Source organism: Oratosquilla oratoria, chromosome 25 (genome assembly GCF_046742065.1).
Source record: "Oratosquilla oratoria isolate Oo_2021 chromosome 25, ASM4674206v1, whole genome shotgun sequence".
Taxonomy (NCBI): domain Eukaryota; kingdom Metazoa; phylum Arthropoda; class Malacostraca; order Stomatopoda; family Squillidae; genus Oratosquilla; species Oratosquilla oratoria.
The window spans coordinates 33,549,516-33,574,921 of NC_134801.1; the positions used below are offsets into that span (position 1 = coordinate 33,549,516).

The 25,406-nt window shown below is 40.6% G+C and overlaps 1 protein-coding gene across 6 annotated transcripts; it reads left to right on the forward strand.

The window, feature by feature from the left end:
* The first annotated feature begins 2,655 nt into the window (after positions 1 to 2,655).
* Positions 2,656 to 24,341, forward strand: Slu7 (Pre-mRNA-splicing factor Slu7). 6 transcript variants are annotated; one of them, XM_076208632.1, is made up of 3 exons: positions 2,656 to 2,748; positions 13,006 to 13,185; positions 21,730 to 24,341. In XM_076208632.1, exon 3 carries the CDS (start codon positions 21,741 to 21,743, stop codon positions 23,508 to 23,510), a length of 1,770 nt encoding a protein of 589 aa, XP_076064747.1. In that variant the 5' UTR covers positions 2,656 to 2,748; positions 13,006 to 13,185; positions 21,730 to 21,740; the 3' UTR covers positions 23,511 to 24,341. The 6 variants fall into 6 exon arrangements, with proteins under 6 accessions (XP_076064747.1, XP_076064752.1, XP_076064750.1 ...); XM_076208635.1 differs by having other exon boundaries at positions 2,715 to 2,733; XM_076208634.1 differs by lacking the exon at positions 2,656 to 2,748 and adding an exon at positions 2,792 to 2,810.
* Positions 24,342 to 25,406: the final 1,065 nt, after the last annotated feature.

Below are 25,406 nucleotides of genomic sequence, written 5' to 3' on the forward strand. Positions count from 1 at the left end.
ATCTAATAGAAGTGTTCAAGTGGATCAAAGGCTATAACAGGGGTGATGCAAACAAGGTCATCATAATAAAACAACAGGGCAGGACTCGCAGTAATGGGTATAAACTGGACAAATTTAGATTTAAGAAGGTAATAGGCAAGAATTGGTTTACAAATAGGGTGGTCGATGAATGGAATAAACTTAGTAACCACGTAGTAAGCGCTGAAACTATCAGTTGTTTTAAAAAACGATTAGACAACTTTATGGATGGGGACGACAGGTGGTGATGGATACGGAGCTGCCTAGTGTAGGCCTTATGGTCTTTTGCAGTCTCCTTTATTTCTTATGTTCTTATGTTCTAAATCTTTGGAAAATGGAGTCTACGTTACCTAACTTACGCTCCAAGTCCTCGATCACCTTATCAACTCTCTCCTCTAGTCTTATCAGTCGGGGGGGGGGGTTGTGTCCCCCCCACCCTCTTTAAATCCCTGGAACATATTCTCGTCACTTTCTTCTGTATTGCTCCTCTCTATACTTCTAATCTTTACATTTTTATTAGACATTTGATCCTCGCTAATTCTTTTGTTTACCTTCCGCTTGTCTGGCTGGGCAAAGTCTACTCCCTCCTCATTTCCTTCCATTTCCCTCAGTAATCCCTCCCCTTTTCCTCTTTCCCTACGTTCCCACTACTCCACGAGCAATTTCCCCCCCACCCTGCAAAAACACTAGGCACTTCTCTTTGCGTTGGGATCCACAGACTTCACTTTTCTTCAGAACGTCTTCTAAGCCGTCCATTCGTTGAAGTGTGTGTGTGTGTGTGTGTGTGTGTGTGTGTGTGTGTGTGTGTGTGTGTGTGTGTGTGTGTGTGTGTGTGTGTGTGTGTGTGTTTGTGTTTACATATTTATATTTTACGGGAAGAGAGCTATGCTCTCAGTGACCCGCTTTTGTATCTTTCAGCATCCAGTTTGATCTTAAATTCTTATATGTTTTTGCACTCACTATTTCCTTATTCATTATGTGTGTATGTGTGTGTATTCACCTCGGATCTGCTGCAGTCTCTGTCGAGACAGCCAGACACCACCCTACGGCAGTGAGCTCAGAGCTCATTATTTGCCGATCTCTGGGTAGGTCTGAGACCACTCACACGCCACACATCGGGACAGCAAGGTCACAACTTCTTGACTAACGTCCCGTACCTACTCACTGCTAGGTGAACAGGGGTTACACGTGAAAGGAGACAAACCCAACTTATCTCCGCCCGGCCGGGGAATCGAACCCCGGTTCTCTGGCTTGTGAGGCCAGTGCTTTACCAATCCGCCACCGAGCCGTGTGTGTGTGTGTGTGTGTGTGTGTTGTGTGTGTGTGTGCGTGCGTGTGTGCTGGTGGCGTAATGGGAAGTTCACTGCTCCCGTAATCGCTTAATTGCGGGTTTGAATGTCCTGTACTTTTCTCTGATTCCCAGCAATGACTTACTTGCCCCCAGGAGTTCAAGCGCACCGGGCAAAGACCGCAGTTACACATATGTATGTATATACCTACGGGATTCAAACCTTAGGACGTGTTGCGCTATACTTTCTCGAGATTAGTGCGCTACCGACTTTGGGGTGGATGTACGAAAGTAACCACTTCATCTCATTACATCGGTACCAGGCCCGTAGTCACGGGGGGGGGGGGGGGTATGGGGGAGCGTAGCCCCCCAAATTAGTAGCCCCACGCTTATACATTTGTATTTTTCAGTCATTTATCGTGTACATTGATTGTCAGAATAAAACTGCAAGTTAGTTTGCAGTTCGGTGCAAACTAATGGGTTTCGAGAATATTCTTTGATGCAAACATATGTCCTTAATATATTAACTAGCAACTTTGCGCCACCTGCACCACGTGCTTGTACTGCATTGTCCACACTGTTGGCCCTGACTGATGATCATATCTGATGGTTCAGTAGTGGCGTCACAACATTGCTTTTTTTTCGTAAGCGCTATACAGGATTAGTCATCTTTATTACGTTCAGTCCCCCTAAATATACAGGAGCCCCCCCCCCCCCTAAGTAATAAGTTCTGGATAAGGGCACGATCAGTACTCTAATTTATCGAGTTCACATATATATATATATGTATATATGTAAATATGTATATATATGTATATATATATATATATATATATATATATATATATATATATATATTTAGATATATATATATATATATGTATATATATATATATATATATATATATAATTTTTTTCCAGATGAGTCTGTGCTTCATAGGTTTGACATAGGTAAGCTCATTGACAAATTTAGTGATGATTGATTTTAGAGTTCAACGCCATTTTCGCTTAAGTATTACAGACTGGCATTTAGACGATATCGGCCTCATTAATTATTTTATTTTCTCTAACGTTTGATAACTTTTTTCACGCTAGAAGAACACCGAGCACTTAAGATAAAAAAAAACAGTTCAGGGTTCGAGATAGTTAATTACGATTTACCCCTTTAAAACTTCGGCGCCAATTATTTCATTCATTTCTAGGTAATAAAGTGTCGAACACATTGTGCAGTATATTTGGCTATTTTTTTGTTTGCCGAAGTAGTTTTACGTATTACTAACATCATGACACAGTTGAAAGGGAAATATTTGTGTTTAGCGCAGTTCTAGCTCGTTTACGTAAACTTCATTGTCAACAGCTCGCAAAAGCAGACGTAAACAACTAAACATCCACCAAAATAATCTCCAAAGCTAACTGCAAAGGAGAGGGTATAGTAACAAAACGCAAGTACTTTTCAGTGTTAATTTAACCAAATTTGCGTTTAATAGAAGATGATTCATTACAGGTACTGACTTACCCCCTACATTTAAAACCCAGCTTATTTGTATTTAGCGCATTTCTAGCTCATTTACGTAAACTTCATTGTCAACAGCTCGCGAAAGCAGACGTAAACAACTAAACATCCATCAAAATAATCTCCATAGCTAAATGCGAAGGACAGGTTATAGTTAGATAGATAGATAGATAGTAAGTATTTTTCAGTGTTAATTTAACCAAATTTACGTTTAATAGTAGATGATTCATTACAGGTACTGACTTATCCCCTACATTTAAAACCCAGCTTATGGACAAGTATTATAGAAATATGATTGACATGTTACATGTATCATAATCATTAGCCTTATCATCTTATGCTTATCATCTTATGAACCTAATTTGGTATGATTATTGATACCTTTGCCCTGCAATATTAGATAACGAAAATATGTTTTGCGATGTTTTCGATACATTTTCAACATTTGATCATGTATGATGTAGCTAGGTCAACATGAAAATGAAATTCCTGATATTTGAGCTGAAGTAGTTATCATGGGATGCAAAAAGTCGCTATGAGTATAATGCCATTTGAATTACCCATCTAGCTGTCCTAGTTCTCGAGATATTGCATTTTGAATGGAATTAAATCGGGCCTATTTTTTCCCAGAAAATCGGGCCGAAACGTGCGGTCTGACTAATCGCCGATCAAACGTAAACAATGACGGTTTTTACTGACAGGCACAATTTTATATAAAAATTTAATATATGGTTGCATTATTTGACCTATTTTCTATAAGATGTGTGATTTCCATGTAATTTGATCATAGAATTACGTTTCTATCCTTTGCAAAATTACCCACCACAGCTACGAATACCGTCAAATTACATTAAAATCACACATTTTAAAGAAAATAGTTTGAATAATTCAACTATATGCAAGCTATTACACTAATAACACAATAGTAACAAACTTAACCCCTTCCATACGGTGCCGCACAAGTAGGCGTCATGGGGAGCGAGTGTATTCGAGAGGCTGCCATATCGGCGTCTTGATTATATTTATTGTAGTCGCCCCTCCATAATGACATTCTTTCTAATTCTTTTGTAATCGCATTTTCTATGGTTATCAAAATTCACGGGTGAAGAGAGAACGATCGATATAAGCGGTGACTATATTTTATGATGCGAGTATTATTACGACACGTCGTACGGCTGGCATTGGCTGCTGCCACCGAGATCTAAGTCCATGACGCCTACGTGTGCGGCACCGTATGGAAGGGGTTAATAGTGTAGTTTGATCCATACCACCAGTGGTCATAGATAGTGAGCAGGACGAATCGTAGCTGTGGTCTGTAATATTACGGAGGATGAAAACGTAACTTCTCTTTGATCAAATTACATGAAAATCACACATTTTAAAGAAAATAGTTCAAATAATTCAACTATAACTCTATTACACTAATAACATAATAGTAAGAAACTTAATAGAGTGAAGTTTGATAAGATGGCGGGATGGATGTTGATGTTATCCGATAATCCGACCCGATAGAATAAAAAACTAATTAGTACCACCGATTTCTCAGCTCTACCATATCACGCTGCCTTTATTTTGGTATAAGAATAATCCGCAAGACTTGTAGTTTTCGTTATTTTTGGTTATTTGCCCGCACTCTGAATTTATTTAGCTCATTTTTTACGCTGAAACATAAACCAATTTTCGATTTACTGCTGAAAGCAAGCCGCCATGTTTATCTTATGTTTTTATGTACCGACATGTAACTGATGATGTAATTGTTTGAAATTTACTACGATCGTAGTAAATACACTCGAATAACATTTGTATGAATGAAGTATCTGGCGGTATGTAAATTTGGCCGTTTGCATGGCGTGCGCATAAAATGACGCGCTATTGGGCTCCTCATCGACGGTGGCGCCTCTGGTGGTGTTTGACCTACCTAATGTTATACAAATAGTTAAACATGGAATTTCAAAATGAAACTTGCATTGCTTAACCCATAATCCACTGGGCTGACACTTAATTTAATTATTGTTAATACGATATTAACAATAATTAAATGTCAGCCCAGTGGATACTTAGATAGGGATGACAGATAAATGCTGGTATTGGCCTATTTTAATTTTTTCCATAATTTGTCTCGAGATAGCACAAAGTGAATGTATAGCATGAAAAAAGGGTCAATTTATAATTTCACCCAACCATAGAATTTGATATGTGGCTTATGTGTTTCTGGTGAGAAATGTTGTGATATGAACGATGGTGTACATCATTTCCGTTGCAAATGCGTACTTTTGAAGTAATTAAGTATTGAATTTATGCACTTTTATGCGTACATCTCCCGATCGATGTGAGGGCACAAGTGGGAAATCAGGGTTTTTGGGTGGGGAAGACTAATAAATGGAGTAATGCACGTTGCAAAACAGGTATAAAATGAAGAAGACTAAAGAAAAAAAAAATCCATTTCTGCGGGTACTGTGCACGGCTTCATGTTTGTTTACTAACGATTGTATTTGTGACTATAGCTGCTAGATATAGGGAAGCTGCTCGCGCAAGAGTTGGTAACCGTAAACTAACCTAACCTAACGGAGGTAACGTTAGTTTACGGTTAGGAAGTCTTATGTGGCTGGAGTGGACTTTGCTAAATGTAGCTGATCTAGCCAGACATTTTTCGAATTGTTTGGAAAAACAAGCATGGCTACGCTCGCTTTAGGCAGGACTCCGGCCCTTAAATGTGATTTTTTTTTTTTTTTTTTTTTTTTTTTTTTTACCTGTTTTGCAATGGGCATTAATCCTTTTACTAGTGTTCCCCATCCTAAAACCCCAATTTTCCACACTTATGCGTTCAGGAGATGTATGCATAAGTGCATAACTTCAATACTTAATTACTTCAAAAGTACGCATTTGCGACGGAAATGATGTAAAACATCGTTCATATCACAACATTTCTCACCAGAAACACATAAGCCACATATCAAATTCTATGGTTGGGTGAAACTATAAATTGACCAAAAAAAGTACAGTTGAATATATCTTGCATCTGTCACTACTGTCAGCACGAGATCAGGAAGATGTATGGGCCTTCTGTGAGTTGACAGGGAAAGGTGGTAAGTTTTTAGAAGTGCACACCTATGTGATATAGTAATAAGAAATTAAATAATAATTTTGTAAATTATAATACGTCAATGAAATATATGATATTCTTACATACATACATACATATACCAAGGCTTTTTCCCCCTTCCAAGGGAGGTAGCCAAAAAGGGAAAGGCATAAAAACACTCCCACCCATTTCATCCCCAAATACACTCCACACCCCTCCCACCCTTCCTCTCATCTGAGCACCTCCTGGATGACGGGTCATCCCTGCACCCCGCCCACCGCCCTGGGTCAGAAGCAGTGTCGCAAGACACAGTACATCCACAGCAAGGCCGCTTCATTTAATCGGCGACCCCCCCTCTCCGTCCCCCTTTGCATATAAGGAGAGGACGGGGAGAAATCCCTTCGGGCTGCGTCAAAATTTACTCACACATACTACCCCCCCCACCCCCCACCCCACCCCCGCCCATTTCTCCTCATGCAGTCACAACATCATCCATATTCAACCATTCTCCACTCACCTCTGTCTTCCGTCCTCTCTATGATATTCTTGGCGAAAAATAATATTAACAGTTGCTAAAAACTATTGATAAACAAATGTAGCCACTTTGACTACTTGAGATGCTATGTTTGTTTTTGTAGAGGTGGAGGTTTAATAAATTAAAGTATGCTAAATTTATATATTCTAATCCAACCTAACCTAACCTAACTTAACCTACTAACCAAACCTATCTAACCTAACCTGCATTTAGTAATGTGGTACCTATTGTGCTAGAGGTTATCAGGCCATTGTCATTGTCATCTCCAACCACTGAATTTATCAAAATAAATATGGCGTCTAAAGGAGTCTACTGAACCTTATTTGAATATAGCTTTTAGCAACTGTTTCCATTATTGATTTCCACCAAGAATAACGTACATTATGTTGATATGTTATAGTTTATGAAATTATTATTTAATTTTCTATTAATATACTGTGTAGGTGTGCACTTCTAAAAAACATACCCTGATTTCTGCCAAGAAAAACATATGTTAATGTATTATAATTTACAAAATTGATATTTAATGGTATTTATTTAGAAGTGCACACCTTTATATAGCATTAGGAAATTAGATATTAATTTTATAAATCATAATACATCAATGTAATACATATTTTTCTTGGTGGAAATCAGTAACAGAAAATATTGCTAAAAGCTATGCACAAGTAAATAAAGTTGCATCAACTCTTTTAGATGCCATCTTTGTTTTGATAGATTCAGAGGTTGTAGACAACAACAAACACCTTGACAACCTCTAGAATTACAGGTACTGCGCTATTTAATGCAGGTCATGTTAGGAAGGTTAGAATGGTTAGATAGGTAGATTAGAAGTGAATTTATCGTATTTTAATTTCTTCGACCTCTACATCTGCCAAAACAAAGATAGCATTTCAATCAGAGTGCCTACGTTTGTTTATGTATAGCATTTAACAACTTTTTCTGTTATTGAATTCTGCTAAGAATAACGCATGTTATGTTGATGTATTATAATTTACAAAATTATTGTTGAATTTTCTATTGCTCTATCATGTAGGTCACTTCTAAAAATTTACCAAAATCAGTAACAGAAAAAGTTGCTAAAAGCAATACACAAACAAATATAGCCACTTTGCTTGAAACACCATCTTTGTTTTTGTAGATGCAAAGGTTGAAGAAATTAGAATATGATAAATTTGTCTATTCTAACCTACCTACCTAACCTAACCTGCATTCAGTAATGTGGTCGTTGTCATCTTCAACCTCAGAATCTATCAAAATAAAGATGGCATCTAAAGGAGTGATGTGACATCATTTATTTGTGTATAGCTTTTGGCAGCATTTTCTGTTACTGATTTATGGCAAGAATTTTTTTTTATTACATTTGATGTAATATAATTAAAATCAATATTTAATTTTTTATTCTATATTGTGTAGGTGTGCACTTCTAAAAAAAAGATACCAGAAACAGCATTAGAACTGCCAAAATTTTAACCAGAATGTGAAAACAAGGTGTTGCCAGTTCTCCCCCCAGCACTCTGCAGTGTTACAATGTTATGAAAAGGTGTGGTGGGGAGCTCATCAATTGATGACAACAAAAATATGGGTAAATTTTTAGAAGTGCACACCTATACTCTATAGCAATAGAAAATTAATGTTCATTTTGTAAATTATAATACATTAATGTGATATACATTTTTCTTGGTGGAAGTCAATAACAGAAAAAGTTGCTAAAAGTGATACTCAAACATAGCCGCTCCCACTGCTTGAGACACCATCTCTGTTTTGGTAGATGCAGAGTTGGAAGAAATTCGAGTGTGATAAATTCATCTCAAGGAGTTGCCGTGACTCCATTTGTTAGTGAATTGTTTATAGCCCCCCCCAAAAAAGTATATTACATTGATGTATTATAATATATAAAATTAATATTTAATTTTCTAATGCTATATTGCATAGGTGTGTATACATACATACATGTACCAAAGGCTTTTTCCCCCTTACAAGGGAGGTAACCAAAAATCAAAGGCATAAAATCCACTCCCACCCATTCCATCCTTATATATTCTCATCCACGCCCCTCCTTCCCTTGTAACTTGGCTCCTCCGGGATGATGGGTCATCTTTGCATCTCACCCCCTGCCTTGGGTCAGAAGCAGTGTTGCCCTTTTATGCATCACAACATCATCCATACACAACCATTCTCCATTCACCCCTATCTTCTTTCTTCTGTCCTCCCTCAACAGACATTCCCCTCTTTCCCAATGCTCCTTTTATTCCATCCATCCATCTCATCCTTGGTCACCCCCTTATGTTCACTCTTTCTACCTCTGCCTTCCACAACTCTTTTACTAATTTTTCTTCACTCATTCTTTCCATGTGTCCAAACCATCCAATACTCTTTCATCAACCCTATCTTCCCAACTCCCTTTCCACCCCTGTTCTCCTCTCACCACCTCGTTTCTCACTCTATCCAGCCTAGTAACCCCTACCATACTTCTCAGGTACCTCATCTCAAACACATTTGAATTCCTCCACTCTACCTCTCTTATGTTCTATGTTTCTGCCCCATACAGTGCTGTCGGCACAATCACTCCTTCATACAATCTCCCCTTATCACCCATTCCCAATTGTCTATTTCTCATTACACCTTTTAATCCTCCAAGGCATTTACTTGTTTCTCTCAATCTACATTCTACCTCCACATCTGGGTAAGGTACCTGGGTTGGATGGATGTCATGCAGAATATCTGAAAAAAGGTGGTACAGTGATGGTGGACTGGCTGGTGAGATTATTTAATATTTGTGTAACCACTTCCATACGGTGACGCCTACATAGGCGGCATGAGGAGCAAGTGGGTACGAGATGATGCTGAATTCGTCGTCTTGATTATATTTATTGTAGTTGTACCTGTGTGACCTCCATACTCTGTAAACTGGCTTCATCATATTTTCTATGGTTATCAAAATTCACGGGTGAAAGAGAACGAGCGATTGAGCAGTGACTTTATTTTTTATAATGCGAGTATTATGATGCAACATCACACGTCTGGCAGCTAATGCTACCAGACGTGCGATGTGGCCCGTATTGAAGGGTTTAAGAGAGGGTAGAGTACTGGAGGACTGGAGGAGTGCCTGTATAGTTCCACTTTACAAGAGGAAAGGGGACAATTGTGAGTGTAGTAGTTTCAGAGGGATCAGCTTGTCAAGTGTAGTTGGGAAAGCTTATGGGAAGGTCTTGATTGAGAGGATTAGGAGAGGAACAGAGGGAGTAATTGTTGAGGAACAAAGTAGATATAGGACAGGTAGGGGTTGCATAGATCATATATGTGAGAAAGCTTTAGGAAAAGATAAGGATGTTTTTTGAGCTTTTATGGATTTGGAAAAGGCTTATGATAGGGTAGACAGGAAGGCACTGTGGGAGGTATTGCAGATATATAAGATAGGAGGAAACCTTTTAAGAGGACTCAAGAGTTTTTACAAGGATTAGAAATGGAGAGAATGAGTGGTTTGAGGTAAAGGTGGGATTTTGTCAAGGATGTATTATGTCACCTTGTCTGTTGAATTTATACATTGATTGGTGTGAGAGGTAAATGCAAGGGTAGTGGGTATGGGATTGGAGATGGTTAAAGAAAATAGAGAAAGTGGGAGATAAGCCAGTTGTTGTTTGTTGATGGCACTGCACTTGTAGCAGGATCATAGGAAGGATTGAGGAAGTTAGTGACAGAGTTTGGGAAGGTGTGCAAAAGAAAGAAGTTGAAGATAAACGTGGGTGAAAGTGAGGTGATGAGATGTACAAGGGGAGAAAGTGGAAGCAGACTGGAAATGACTATTAAGGGAGAGAGATTGGAGAAAGTGGATAGTTGGGTACAAATGTGGTGGGAAAGGGAGGAGTGGGAATGGAGGTAGAATGCAGATTAAGAGAAGCAAGTAAATGCCTTGGGGGGTTAAAAAGTGTAATGAGAAGTAGATATTTGGGAATGAATGCTAAGAGGAGGTTGTTTGAAAGAGTGATTGTGTTGATAACACTGTATGGGGCAGAAACATGGAACATAAGAGAAGAAGATAGAATGTTAGGAAAGCAAGCTTTTAGGGTGGGAAAACTACATGACAATTTCTTACACATAAAAATATATGTTTTTAGAGAAGCACAGCAAAAATATAGTTTTAAAAAATGTAAGAAATGCATATTTTTGGAAAATCCAGCCAGCATTGGCAAGTATGTGTCATGGTAAAATCAATATTTTTTTAATAAGCATCTTCAAAATGTTATGGATAAACACTGCAGAAAAAAATAATCATTGTATCCATGTTTCCCTAGTATTCCAGTCTTTTTTAAAAAAAAAAAGACCATTATTATGTAGTTTAACTTTTCCAGAATGTGTCCATTTTTAAGTTTTCAAGAATTCCATATATTTAAATATATACTGTATATATATATATATATTTATATATATATATATAAGCCCAGTGGTGGTGTAAACATGCACAAGACAAGTCTGATGTTATTATAACCAGGAAGAACATTTTCTTGTAAACAGATGAGGTTCAATGATTCTACTGTTTCAGTATTGGCATCAGTTGTAGACTCTTCCCCCCCCCCCCCACACACACACACACACATTGTGCTTGGGGTGGAGAATGCAGAGCTGGGCATGTTTCTCAGTGCGTTCCACTTTAGTTTGGCCATGGTTAGTGCTTTCAAACTATTAAAGCTTAAGAGACAGGTTCACACTGAAATAAAAATCTGGTAGGCCACATATTATACCAAACAAAAATTTCATAGGCCACATCCAAAAAGTAGGCCACATACTAAACTAGCACCTACTGTATATTGCTTTAATAGAGTGGGAACACTAACCGCGGCCAAACTAAAGCGGAATGCACTGAGGAACGTGCCCAGCTCTGGGAGATTATACAAGTGTTGCTTGGGTGGACATTCTACAGTTGATTATGGCTCATGAGACCTAACCTGACCTGACCTGACCTAACCTAGTCAATGTTAGTTAGAGTGGAAAGTCTACAGTTGAACAGTGGGGGGTTTAATTCTACAATTGAGTGTAGTAGGGGTGGAGATTCTACAGTTGATCAGTGTTGGGGGAAATTCTACAATTGACCCCTATATTGGTTAGTGTATAGCAGGCTCAACCTTTTTCCTGTTACATTCCCTTAGAGTCTCCAGGCCATTAACCTGACACAGAATGTAGAATGGTAATATATTAAGACTAGATATACAGTGGTACTGCAATGGATATCAAATGATTCAAACTGTAATGATTTTATTCACCAGTTAAGCATTAACATAAAAAACAATGTACAGTGAAACTTCACATGCAGGAATGAAACTGTATTTACTTTATTACCAACCAATATAAACCTCAGTGGGAAGGCTGTGCCTGTTTTATGCAAACAAGTTTCTCAATCCTAGGAGTAGTATTAGAGAGGCATACTCTATGGTCATGCTTCACATTAATACAGATTGACATGCTTGTTTCATAACCAACCGTCTGTGAACTAACACGATAAAGCATGCACATCTGTAATGGTCATTTTCTCTCTCTGCAGATTTAGATGTTTAAATAATCTTTTGTTAGTCATCCAGGTGCCCCTGTAAACCATCCTGCAAACCCCTGGTCTATAGGTTGCTATAACATCTCACTTTTTGCTGAGGCCATCCACAGGCTCAGTGGTTTGAGCTTGCTTGTATTCTGTATAAATACTAGTTTGCTGTCATATGATTGGTTTGTGATGAATGAAAGAGGCATTCCTGATTGGCTGTGTTTTAGCCAATAGGAGTTGTGGGAATAGTTATTGTGTGTCTTTCAAATAGGAGAACTTGCACATTTGTTATATGCACACTCTTGGATAGTTTTAAATATGGAATACGAGTCAGTGAGGGTCTCTCTCTCTGTTCAAAATAATTGTTCCTTTAATTGAATTGTGATGGGGAAAGGAACTTTTATGTTTAGTGTTGTGGTTCTGCATGATTCCATTTTGTAGGTGGTAGATTAACCACCTTAAAGATTTTTCTTAGCTATTCTGATGTATGACTGAGGCCCTCAGTCCTCATTGATGTAGTTGTGTTAATAGATGATGTTATTTTTAGGTAGAAGAAATATTGCTTTGGAAGGGTGTTTTCTTAGTAACATTTGTGATGCCTTATGGCTCTTGTAATATGTGCTGAGTGAAATGGTATTGTTATAGTCAGTGGTTTTCACAATCTTTGTGATGATGTCTTGAATTATTTTTTTCATCAGTCTTATGTTTTGTGGAATTGTAATTTCTGTAGTACATGGTAATATTTTCTTGTTTTTGTGGATGGGTTGGTTTATTGGAATACCAATTGTTGACTACATATTGTGTTGCTTTGTTAACTTTTGTTGTATCCATTGTTAATGAGGATTTGCATTAGTCTTTCTAATATTGTGCATGGAACTGTGTGATGTCATGAGAAGTGTGTAAGCATTGATAGTAGAATGTAAGTTGCATTGGGGCATTCACTCTTACCATTGAGAGCGGGGACCATAGAGAAAAAAATACTTGTCATCAACCACTCCTTTATCTATTGCCACTATATAGATAATGTTTCTTTCAGGGTTCAAGATCTTCAGGAGCTCCAAAGTCTCGGGTAACATCTAATTGAAGTATCCAGCCTTTATTTTACTTTTGAAGAATCCAACAATGACTGCTTACCCTTCCTCAGCATCCTAGAAGCCAACCACAATAAGTTCGCTGCTTCTGTATATATAAAAATCACCGATAGTCTGTCTTAATGGTAAGAGTGAATGCCTCCAATGTTATTTACATTCTACCAATTCATATATATGAGGTGCTCCTTACCAGCCAAGTGAAGATGCCAGCACCTCAAAAATGCTTTTTCTTTGAGCATCTCATTTGGTCAAACTTTGGACAGTGATAACTCAAAACATGGTTTTGGTATCTTTGCCTGTCTGGCATGGAATACCTTGTAATCATGTCATATCACAGTGTTCCACATGGAATGACACACTCATGGAATTAGACTAACCTAAGTCTTTATCAATAGTGGATACACCAATAGTGTAGATTATGAAAAGTAACATAGCATGCAATCATGAATTGGTATTCCAACAAACCCACCCCAACAGAGTAAGATATTACATTGTACATACATACATATACCAAGGCTTTTTCCCCCTTACAAGGGGGGTAGCCAAATAGAAAAAAGCACAAAATCATTCCCACCCATTCCATCCCTGAAAACACTCCACACCCCTCCACCCTCCCTCTCATCTTAGCACCTCCTGACTGACAGGTCATCCCTGCACCTTGTCCACTGCCCTGGGTCAGAAGCAGTGTCGCAAGACACAGCACATCCACCGCAAGACCACTTCATTAAATCGGCGACCCCCCTCTCCGTCCCCCCATTGCATAAAATGAGAGGACGGGGAGAAAGCCCTTCGGGCTGCGTCAAAATTTGCTCACACATACTACCTCACCCCCCATCCACCCGCCCATTCCACCTCATGCAATCACAACATCATCCATATACAACCATTCTCCATTCACCCCTGTCTTCTGTCCTCTCCCATCCTTCCTCAACAGACATTCCCCTCTTCCCCAAAGCCCCCTTCACCCCATCCATCCACCTCATCCTAGGACGTCCCCTCATGTTCACTCCCTCCACATCTGCCTTCCATACCTCTTTTACTAGTCTTTCTTCACTCATTCTTTCCATGTGTCCAAACCATCCTAATATTCTTTCATCAACCCTATCTCCCAGCTCCTTTTCTACCCCTGTTCTCCTCCTCACCTCCTCATCTCTCACTCTATCTAGCCTAGTAACCCCCATCATACTTCTCAGACACCTCATCTCAAACACATTCAAACTCCTCTCTTCTTCTCTTATGTTCCATGTTTCTGCCCCATACAGTGCTGTTGGCACAATCACTCCTTCATACAGTCTCCTCTTAGCATCCATTCCCAAATGTCTATTCCTCATTACACTCTTTAATCCACCAAGGCATTTACTCGCTTCTCTCAATCTACATTCTACCTCCACTTTCACTCCACCTTTCCCTGCCATATTTGCACCCAAGTATCTAAAACTATCCACTTCCTCCAGTCGCTCTCCCTTAATGCTCACTTCCAGTCTACTGCCACTTTCACCCCTTGTACATCTCATCACCTTACTTTTACCCACATTTATCTTTAGCTTTCTTCTATCACATACTCTCCCAAACTCTGTCACCAACTTCCTCAATCCCTCCTCCGATCCTGCCACAAGCGCAGTGTCATCCGCAAACAACAGCTGGCTCACCTCCCACTTTTCTCCATTTTCTTTAACCATCTCCAATCCCTTGCCCACCACCCTTGCATTTACCTCTCGCACCACCCCATCCATGTATAAGTTGAACAGCCAGGGCGACATAACGCATCCTTGACGAAGTCCCACCTTTACCTCAAACCACTCACTCTCTCCATTTCCAATCCTGACACAAGCTCTACCACTCTCATAAAAACTCTTGACAGCTCCCAGAAGCTTTCCTCCTATCCCGTATATCTGCATAACCTCCCACAGTGCCTTCCTGTCTACCCTATCATAAGCCTTTTCCAGATCCATAAAAGCCCAAATAACATCCTTCCCCTTTCCTATAGCTTTCTCACATATCTGTCTTACCACAAAGATCTGATCTACACAACCTCTACCTGTCCTAAATCCACACTGTTCCTCACCAATTACTCCTTCTGTTCCTCTCCTAATCCTCTCAATCAAGATCCTCCCATAAGCCTTCCCAACTACACTCAACAAGCTAATCCCTCTGAAACTACTACATTCACACTTGTCCCCTTTTCCCTTGTAAAGAGGAACTATACAGGCACTCCTCCAGTCCTCCGGCACTCTACCCTCTCTCCAACAAACATTAAATAACCTCACCAACCAGTCCACCATCACTGTACCTCCCTTTTTCAGACATTCCACATGGCATCCATCCAGACCAGGTGCCTTACCTGCTTTCATCATCTTAACAACTGCCTTCACCTCATCCTTCCTTATTTCTCCTCCATTCTCCTCATTCATCACTCATTTTCTTCGCACTTCCCACTGCAGCATTCTTTCCTTCCCTATCCTCCTTCACATTTAGCAACTCCCTAAAATATTCTGCCCATCTTCCCCTTACTGCCTTCTCTTCCATTATCATCTCTCCATCTGCACCTTTTACCTTTTCTTCTCTACTTGATTCGCCTCCTCTTCCTCTCTTAATTTCTTTCCAAAACATCTTTTTATTACTTTCAAAATTTTCTGTCAAACTCTTACCCCATTTCACATCTGCTCTCCTCCTTGCAACCTTTACCTTTTGCTTTACTTCTCTTCTCTTTTCTTTGTACCTCTCATATGACTCCCTCATCCTATTTTGTAGCCAATCTGTGAAAGCTCGCTTCTTCTCTTCTACAACCTTCTTTGTTTCCTCATCCCACCATTCACTACCCTTCCTTCTATTTCCTCCTGTCCTTCTTGTTCCACACACCATCCTTGCACACTTTATGACTCCCTCCTTGAACCATCCTCATTCCTCCTCCGCACCCAGCTCTACTCTACCCTTTACTCCCTCCCACTCCTCCTTCAGCTTCTTTCCGTACTCCTTCTCCTTTTCCTTCTCATTCAAGGAGTTCACTCTAAGAACCTCCCTACCTTTTGTCCCTTTCCTCTTCCTCCATCTATCCTCCACTTTCAACTTACCTTCCACCAAAAAATGATCTGATATTCCCCCACCCTCTCCCCTTAGCACATTTACATCCTTTACTCTTCCTATCATAACCCTATTTACCACTACATAATCCATTAGCGCTCTATCTACCACCCTTCCCTCCACCACCCTCTCCCATGTGTACTTATGCTTGACTTTCTTCCGAAACACTGTATTTGCTATCATCAACTCTCTTTCTAGACACATTTCCACCATCAACTCTCCACTACGATTTTCCTGGAACTCCACATTTCCCAACCACTCCATCGATTGGACCATTTCCCACCCTAGCATTAAGGTCTCCCAGTACTATCACATTGACATTTCCTCCCAAATCCTCTATGCACTCATTTAGATCTATCCAAAAGGCCTCCCTTTCTTCTACACTCTTCTCACTGCCAGGCCCATATGCACTTACAAAGACCCACATCTCCTTTCCCAGTTTCACCTTCATACACATTATCCTTGAGGAAACCTCCTTCCACTCCACTACCCGTTTACCTATCTCTTCACTTACTAGAATAGCCACCCCTTCCCTCCCTCGCCCTCTCTTCACTCCTGATAACCTCCCACTTACACTCCCAAACATACACTCACCCTTCCCTTTCAACTTAGTTTCACTCAAAGCCAACACATCCATCTTTCTTCTCACAAACATACTACCTATCTCTTCCCTTTTACTCTCATCTGTACCACATCCACGCACATTAAAAGACCCAAACCTTAGGGTGCTGGTCCGAGGCCTTCCAGCCCCTCTCATGCCTTTTCTTATTCTTTTAGGAATTTCCCCTGTAGGGCTACAAGGAGAAGGATGCCTAGTCCCAATCCCCGTCCCTTTCTTCTCGCCTCTTATGATCCAAGTGGGAATACTTGGTGGCAGTATTCTTTTCCCCCACCACAGGGAATTCCCCCATCACAGAAAAGGAATACTCAGAGAAATAGTACAGGACAGCAACAAGGGGTTGGAGGACAGCATAACGGAGGGACAGTCGTAGTATAAAAGTGTCATCATTTCTCTATGAACAGAGTTTTCCTCTATCATAGACAAAATGATGTGTGGCTCTGGTCCATAGGGGCACCCCATGTAGACCCTAAAGTATCAACTGCATGCTACTTTGCCACAATAACAAGCAGCCAATACCCCAATACCCATTGTACTACAGAAATAACATATATATAAAATATGAGACAGATGAGAGGCTTATTCAAGGCATTATTACAAAGAACATCAAAACCACTGATCCTAATAACACCATTTCACTCACCACATATTGCATACATACATACATACATATATATACCAAAGGCTTTTTCCCCCTTACAAGGGAGGTAGCCAAAAAGAAAAAGGCATAAAAACTATTCCCATCCATTCCATCCCACTCCACTCCCCTCCACCCTCTACCCTCCCTCTCATCTTGGCACCTCCTGGATGATGGGTCATCCTTGGATCCTGTCCACTGCCCTGGGTCAGAGGCAGTGTCGCAAGACACAGCACATCCATAGCAAGGCCGCTTCATTAAATCGGCGACCCCCCCCTCTCTGTCCCCTCACGCAGAAAAGGAGAAGACAGGGAGAAATCCCTTTGGGTTGCGTCAAATTTTTCTCACACACACTACCTCACCCCCCATCCCCACCACCACATATTACAAGAACTAAAATGTCAGAACTTTTACTAAGATATCACCTTTACAAACTAGTATCAGTTCTACAAGAAAATCTTGTCATCTACTGACACAACTACTTCAATGAGGACTGTGGGGCTTCTTCATTTATTGAAATGGCAAGGACAAAGCTTTTGAGGGGATTATCCTGCCACTAACAAAATGGAGCCATAAAGAACCACTACAACACTAAACATAAATATTTCCTTACCCCTAACAATCTAGAAGAGGGAGCAGTGAAAGGAGAAAGAGATCTTCACTGTCTCATATTCTATCAAGCCATCTACATTGCAGATTTAAGACGATCCATGAACATGTACATAACAGATCTGCAAGTTCTTCCATCTTTAATATGCATGGTACCTATCCCCACAATTCCTGTTGGCTGAAGCACAGCCAAGCAGTAACTCCACTTCTGATGGTGAACTCCTATAATCAACCACATATAACAACAAACCAGTATATTGGGAAAAAGGATTGTGGTACTCCCCAAGGCAGGCGTAGCTCCTCTTGGGGATCGGTGCCACCTGCGTAGAGCTGATGGCCAGGGGTGGTTGCTGCTGTTTGGCCCCCAACTCTTGGGGTTGGGGGGGTGGTCCCATGACGTAGACGCTGCAGCACAAATACTCTCTTCTCTTCCTCCACAACCACCAAATACCAGCCTCCGGAAACATATTCATAATCATATCACACATCGCTCCATTAACACACTGAAAGACAACACACTGCTGCATGCCAGACCCCCTGATATCCACCCTTCTGAATCCTCTCTCCCACGAAAGGACAGAGTCCACTTGGCCAGACTGCGGTGCGGCCACCACCCAGCACTTCTAAGCTACCAGAAGAGGCTGGATGACTGCATTGTGAACAGCTGCCCAGGATGTAACACTTTACCCCATACCATACAACACATAATGGAAGACTGCATTATACACAATCATCCACGCAAACAACACAACATACACTCTATAAAGGATTTGTGGGAAAACCCAGTTTCGGCTGTAGCATTCCTTGGGGAGACGGGACTGCTCGGACAGACAGTCTAGGGAATGACAACAACAACAACAACAAACCAGTATATGTGTATACACAAGACACACAAGCTCAAACCATCCAGTCTGTAGATGGTCTCAAGTGAAGACTGAAATGGTGTAACAACCTACCAAAAATTACTTGGCAGCCCTCCAATACCTCTGCATAAATCATCTAGATATTATGAGAAATTTTAACAAATTAACAATGCAGAATCAGCAGTTTAAACTTTGTCTCTATGAGCAGTATAGTGTATCTTATGGTACAATGATTATGATAGACAGTAACAAGTAAAGAAAATACTGTGGACAATAATATATAAAACATATAGATATATTAGTGAATACAGTATAATTTCCTAATATTGACTCTGAAATATTGGCAAAGATTACTAAGCAACACAACATTCTCAAATTGATGGCATTTTTATATAAGTATTGGCAGGCTCTTGGATGGGAGCAGTCTAGTATATGTGTACAGCACAATAATAATGATCCACAATAACAGAAGTATAGGAAGCTGGAAACTACATTTTAGCAAGAGAAAGCTTTGAAAAAAATTTGTTACAAAAGTATACATAAAACATAACTTTGTTTTTCAAATGTTATTTTACTTTGAACAATATCATACATGTTTTAAATTTGCATATGCCCATAATAGGAAAAGTTGCATTCTACATGAATTGTGTGTTCAGCCCAGAAGCTGTTACCAGTTACCTAAAGACTATGAGTCTTTTGTAAGAGAGACCAGGGACAGTGGATTGAGTGATTGCTAAATATTTAGTGCTGAGATGGTGTGTTTATGTGTATTAAGCCTTGATAATATTTACATAAAAGTATGGTGCTTTGAACTGAATTAGTATAACATGCTTATTCATATATTTATTTGGTTAGGTAATAATTTGAGCCTATTGTATGACTTGCAGGAGGTGCCAAGATAAGAGGGAGGGAAGAGGGTGCAGGGGAGTGGTGTGTGGTAGGGATGGAATGGGTGGGAGTGGTTTTTAATGCTTTGTTTTTTGGCTACCTTCCTTATAAGGGAGAAAAAGCCTTTGGTATATATATGTATGTATTACAGTGGCCGCAAAGTAAATGTTGACATTTAGGATTTTAGGACAATAAAAATCAAAAGTAGTATTTAACTGGCCTTTTATTTTCACTTTGGTGCTACACTTAATATTTTGACATGTTACCCTTATTCTTGATAACTATCTTGATCCTTCTGGGCATTGAATTGGCAAGTTCGGTAAAGTGGGTGGCGTCCATTGTCGCCAACATCTTCAGCTCCTCCTTCAGGACAGGGATGCTTGTGGGTCACGACTTTTCCAGCTTGTTTTTCATCTGGTTCCAGGCATTTTTGATGAGGTTTAGGTCAGGGGAGTTACTTGGCCACTCCAAAACACTAATGTTATGGTCAGAAAGGAACTTTTTCACTGCCTTGGACCTGTGAGAGGGAGCACCATCATGCATGAAGTGGTCACATTCATGAATATCCCAGAAAGTGATCATTGTCACATTTGTGGGGAGAAAGTAGAGTCCACCCCTGCCCTTTTTCCCACTAAAGGCACCCCACACCATCACACTGTCTGGATGTTTTACTGTCTTGACCGTGTACCGCGGGTCATATCTTGACACATCACTTGGTCGATGGATGATCTTGGAGCCTCCCCTAACCAGCTTCAAGGTGCTTCCATCAGTGAACATGACATTCTGCCACTGCTGTGGTGTCCAGTCCTTGTATTTCTTGCATAATGCTAGTCTTTTCTTCTTCATGGGCTCTGTGAGCAGCAGCTTCTTGGTAGCACATTGAGCATGTAACTTCAGGTCTTTTTGGAGTCGATGTTGAATGGTTCTGACAGAGACGTTTTTCAGTAGTTCCGGATGCTTTTTCTTTAGTCCAGTGGCTGTAATGGATAGGTCTGATGGTACTTCTCATTGTAGGACCTTGTCAGTGCATGTAGAAGTCTTCCTTGGTGCCCCAGAGCCCGGCTTTCTTGGTGGAACAGTACCAGGAGGGAGGGCAGCGGCGGCTTTCTTGAGGGTGTAGATGGCCATCCTTGACACCTTCAGATTCCCTGCTCTAACAGAGCAAGGGCCCTGCACTTCTCTTCCATAGTAAGCTTGGTATGCCCCATCTTGAGCACTGGAAGGTGAGTTAAAGGGTGCCAAAGTTCCTGGAGAAGTAAAAAAAGGGGTGCTGAGGAGTAGTGTAAGTGGCCACCTCCCTCACCTAGTTCAGACGGCTCACTGAAAAAGGGCAGGGGTGGACTACTTTCTCCCCACAAATGTTGACAATGAAAGCAAGTAACTACATTGAGGTTTTGAGGGATCACATGCTCACTTTCTGGGATATTCATGAATGTGACCACTTCATGCATGATGGTGCTCCCTCTGACAAGGCAGTGAAAAAGTTTCTTTCTGACCATAACATTAGTGTTTTGGAGTGGGCAGGTAACTCCCCTGACCTAAACCCCATGGAAAATGCCTGGAACCAGATGAAAAACAAGCTGGAAAAGTCGTGACCCACAATCATCCCTGTCCTGAAGGAGGAGCTGAAGAAGACGTGGGCGACAATGGACGCCACCTACTTTACCGAACTTGCCAATTCAATGCCCAGAAGGATCCAGATGGTTATCAAGAATAAGGGTAACATGTCAAAATATTAAGTGTAGTACCAAAGTGGAAATAAAAGGCCAGTAAGTACTACTTTTGATTTTTATTGTCCTAAAATCTTAAATGTCAACATTTTTTTGTGGCCACTGTATATGACTTCAGATAGATCCTGATTTTGTAAGATCTGGATAGGATTATACCCTTAATTAATTTGAATCTTTAAGTTTTACTATATAGACAACTAATTCATTTGCATAGTTGTAATCTTTTCACATCTCTTTTACAGATTTGAGCACCATGAGTGCTTCAGGTGTTCCTCTGTCCACCCTTTTGAAACAGAAGAATGTGGAAGGAGAAGGGGATGAGCCAAAAAAGACTTCCAGGGAAGAATGGCGGAAAGCAAAGGAATTGGAGGAAGCAAGAAAGGCTGGAACTGCACCTGCAGCAGTAGATGAAGAAGGAAAAGATATTAATCCTCATATTCCACAATATATTTCCACAGCTCCATGGTACTTTGGTTCAGCAGGTCCCACACTGAAACATCAGCGTCCACAACCCGAGAAGCAGAGTGATTTTCATCACTTGAATGAATACTATTCAAGAGGGAATAAGGGACAATTTGCCTTTAAATACCGTAAGGGTGCTTGTGAAAACTGTGGAGGAATGGGGCACAAGAAAAAAGATTGTGTTGAAAGACCCAGAAAAGTTGGAGCGAAATTCACAGGAATCATAACATCTTCTGATGATGTTGTGCTTCCTTCCCTGTATCTTGATTATGATGGTAAGAGGGATAGATGGAATGGTTATGATCCATCTGAGTATAAAGCTGTCATAGAAGAACACCAAAAAGTTGAGGTATTCAAACGACAAATTAAAGCCAAAAAATTGAAGGAAGGGCAAGATTTGACTGATGATGACGATGATGATGATGACGATGAGGATGATGATGAGGATGAAGATAAATATGCAGAAAGTGTGGATATGCCTGGCACCAAAGTGGATAGCAAACAAAGAATTACTGTAAGAAACCTGCGTATTCGGGAAGACACTGCTAAGTATTTGAGAAATTTGGATCCTAATTCTGCATACTATGACCCCAAAACAAGATCCATGAGAGACAATCCTTATAAGAATACTGGAAAAGGAGCAGAAGAAGTGGATTATGCTGGAGAAAATTTTATACGTTATACAGGAGACACAGTCGACCAAGCCAAGGCTCAACTGTTTGCATGGGAAGCGTATGACAAAGGAGTTGATGTAAGTTTACAGGCAGAGCCAACAAAATTAGAAATGCTTAAAAAACAGTTTGATACGAAGAAAGATGAATTCAAAAACAAAGTGTCTGACGATTTACTTGAGAAGTATGGAGGCCGACAGCATCTTCAGGTCCCACCAAAAGCACTCTTACTTGCTCAGTCAGAAAATTATGTGGAGTATTCACGCCATGGCAAAATTATCAAGGGTGTGGAAAAACTTGTCACACGCTCAAAATATGAGGAAGATATTTATCCAAACAACCATACCAGTGTTTGGGGCAGTTATTGGCGTAGTGGTGTGTGGGGATACAAATGCTGTCATTCCTTTGTCAAAAACTCTTATTGCACTGGGGAATCAGGGAAGTGTTCCAGTACTGAAATGATTACATCTAGATCTGAATTATCAGAAGCAAAGGAAGATGGTCTTAACAAGGAAGACAGAGAAGAAGAAGAACCAAAGACTCTTATGGAGATGCATAAAGAAAAAATGAAGAAAAAAGAAAAGAAAAAGAAAGAACGCAAAAGGAAGAGGAAGGAAAGCAGCAGCAGTAGTAGCAGCAGCAGTGACAGTAGTGACAGTGGGTCTGATAGTGAATCCAAAAAGGAAGAAAGGAGGAAGAAGCTTAGACTAGCATTGATAAAAGCAAAGAGAGAGGAAGAGGAAGCTGAAGAGATGTTGATGTTAGATGAAAGGAAGAGGAAGTACAATTCCATGTACAATGCCAAGGCTCCTACAGAAGAAGAGATAGAAGCATTCTACTTGAGAAAACAGAGAGCAGACGATCCCATGGCAGCATTTTTAGATAAATAGGAAGTTACGAAGATGTAGTTTGAATGCGTTTGAGATGAGGTGCCTGAGAAGTGTGATAGGGGTTACTAGGCTAGATAGAGTGAGAAATAAGGAGGTGAGGAGGAGAACGGGTGGAAAGGGAGTTGGTAGATAGGGTTGATGAAAGAGTATTGGGATGGTTTGGACACATGGAAAGAATGAGTGAAGAAAGACTAGTAAAGGAAATGTAGGAGGGAGGTGGAAGGAGTGAACGTGAGGGGGCGACCTAGGATAAGATGGATGGATGGGGTAAAAGGGGCTTTGGGAAAGAGGGGAATATCTGTTGAGGAAGGATGGGAGAGGACAGAAGATGGGTGAAGTAGAATGGTTGTATATGGATGATGCTGTGATGCATGAGGTGGAATGCTTGGGGGGTGAGGGAGTATGTTGGAAAAATAATTTGACACAGCCTGAAGGGATTTCTCCCTGTCTTCTCCTTTTCTGCATGAGGGAATGGAGAGGGGGGTCACCAATTTAATGAAGCAGGCTTGCTGTGGATGTGCTGTGTCTTTTGACAATGCTTTTGACCCAGGGCAGTGGATGAGATACAGGGATGACCTGTCATCCAGGAGGTGCCAAGATAAGAGGGAGGGAAGAGGGTAGAGAGGAGTGGAGTATGATAGGGATGGAATGGGTAGGAGTGGTTTTTTATCCCTTTGTTTTTTGGCTACCTGCCTTGTAAAGGGGAAAAAACCTTTGGTATATGTATGTATGTGTATGTACAAAGCTGTAGGGGAATTTAATGTTAGATTTATTCGTAATATATATTATATTAATATTGATCAGGATTGGATTAAAGCAACTATGTGAATATTGTGTATTTCATTTACATTGCTGTTGTTTTGCATCTGATATGGGCAGGAGGCAGGAATGACCCATCATCCATGAAGAGTTTAAGATAAAAGGTAAACAATTGGGTGATGAATGGGGGGGGGGGGGGTTTGGGTTCAAGCCTTGGCTGGTTACCTTCCTTATAAGGGGGAAGAAGCCTTTGATATATCAGTTGTATACAGTGGTACCTCTATTTATGCATGCCCTTATGTAAGTGAAATTCTCTTTATGTGGTCAAATTATGGGGAAAATCTTGTTACTATTTATGCGGGCACATTGGTATCCATTACTGCATGGAAAATAAAATTCCATGACACCATCTTACTGACATCACCATTCACGCACTGTGTTGTGTCTCCTCCCGCCCGCCATCTTTGTTGTGTGCATGACTGGTCCTTCTTTCGGCATCTACCCCTGGGTATTATACTGTTTGTGCCTTGAAAATGCCTCCAAAACAGGTGAGAAGCCCTACTGAAGCTGGTGCTTGTAAGAAAACCAGCATCATGATTGAGAAAAATAGGGAAGTGATTGCCAAAGCTGCTCAAGGTTTACATGTGTGGAAGCTGGTGAGAGAGTTTGGTATGCCTGAGTCAACAATAAGAACCATTCTTTTAAATAAAGATAAAATTCTGTCAGCTAATGTGTCTAAGGGTATAAGGTATGTGAGCACACATAAGAGGCCAGCATTGTTGGACGAGGTGGAAAGGTTATTGCTTGTGTGGATACAAGAGAAGCAGCATAAGAGTGACAGCTTGAGTGAGGAAATGATCTGTTCAAGGGCTCACCAAGTGTATGCTGACCTGCAGCGGCAACAGGCTGGTACCAGTTGCCAGCTTACACCACGTTCAGTGCCCTTTACAGCCAGTAGGGGGTGGTTTGAGAAGTTTCGGCAATGTACAGGCATCCACAGAGTGACACAGCATGGTGAGGCAGCAAGCACAGACATGGACACAGCTGAGGCTTTTGTCAAGGAGTTTGAGGAGCTGGTGCATCGTGAGGGTTACCTGCCACAGCAGGTATTTAATTGTGATGAAACAGGGCTCTTTT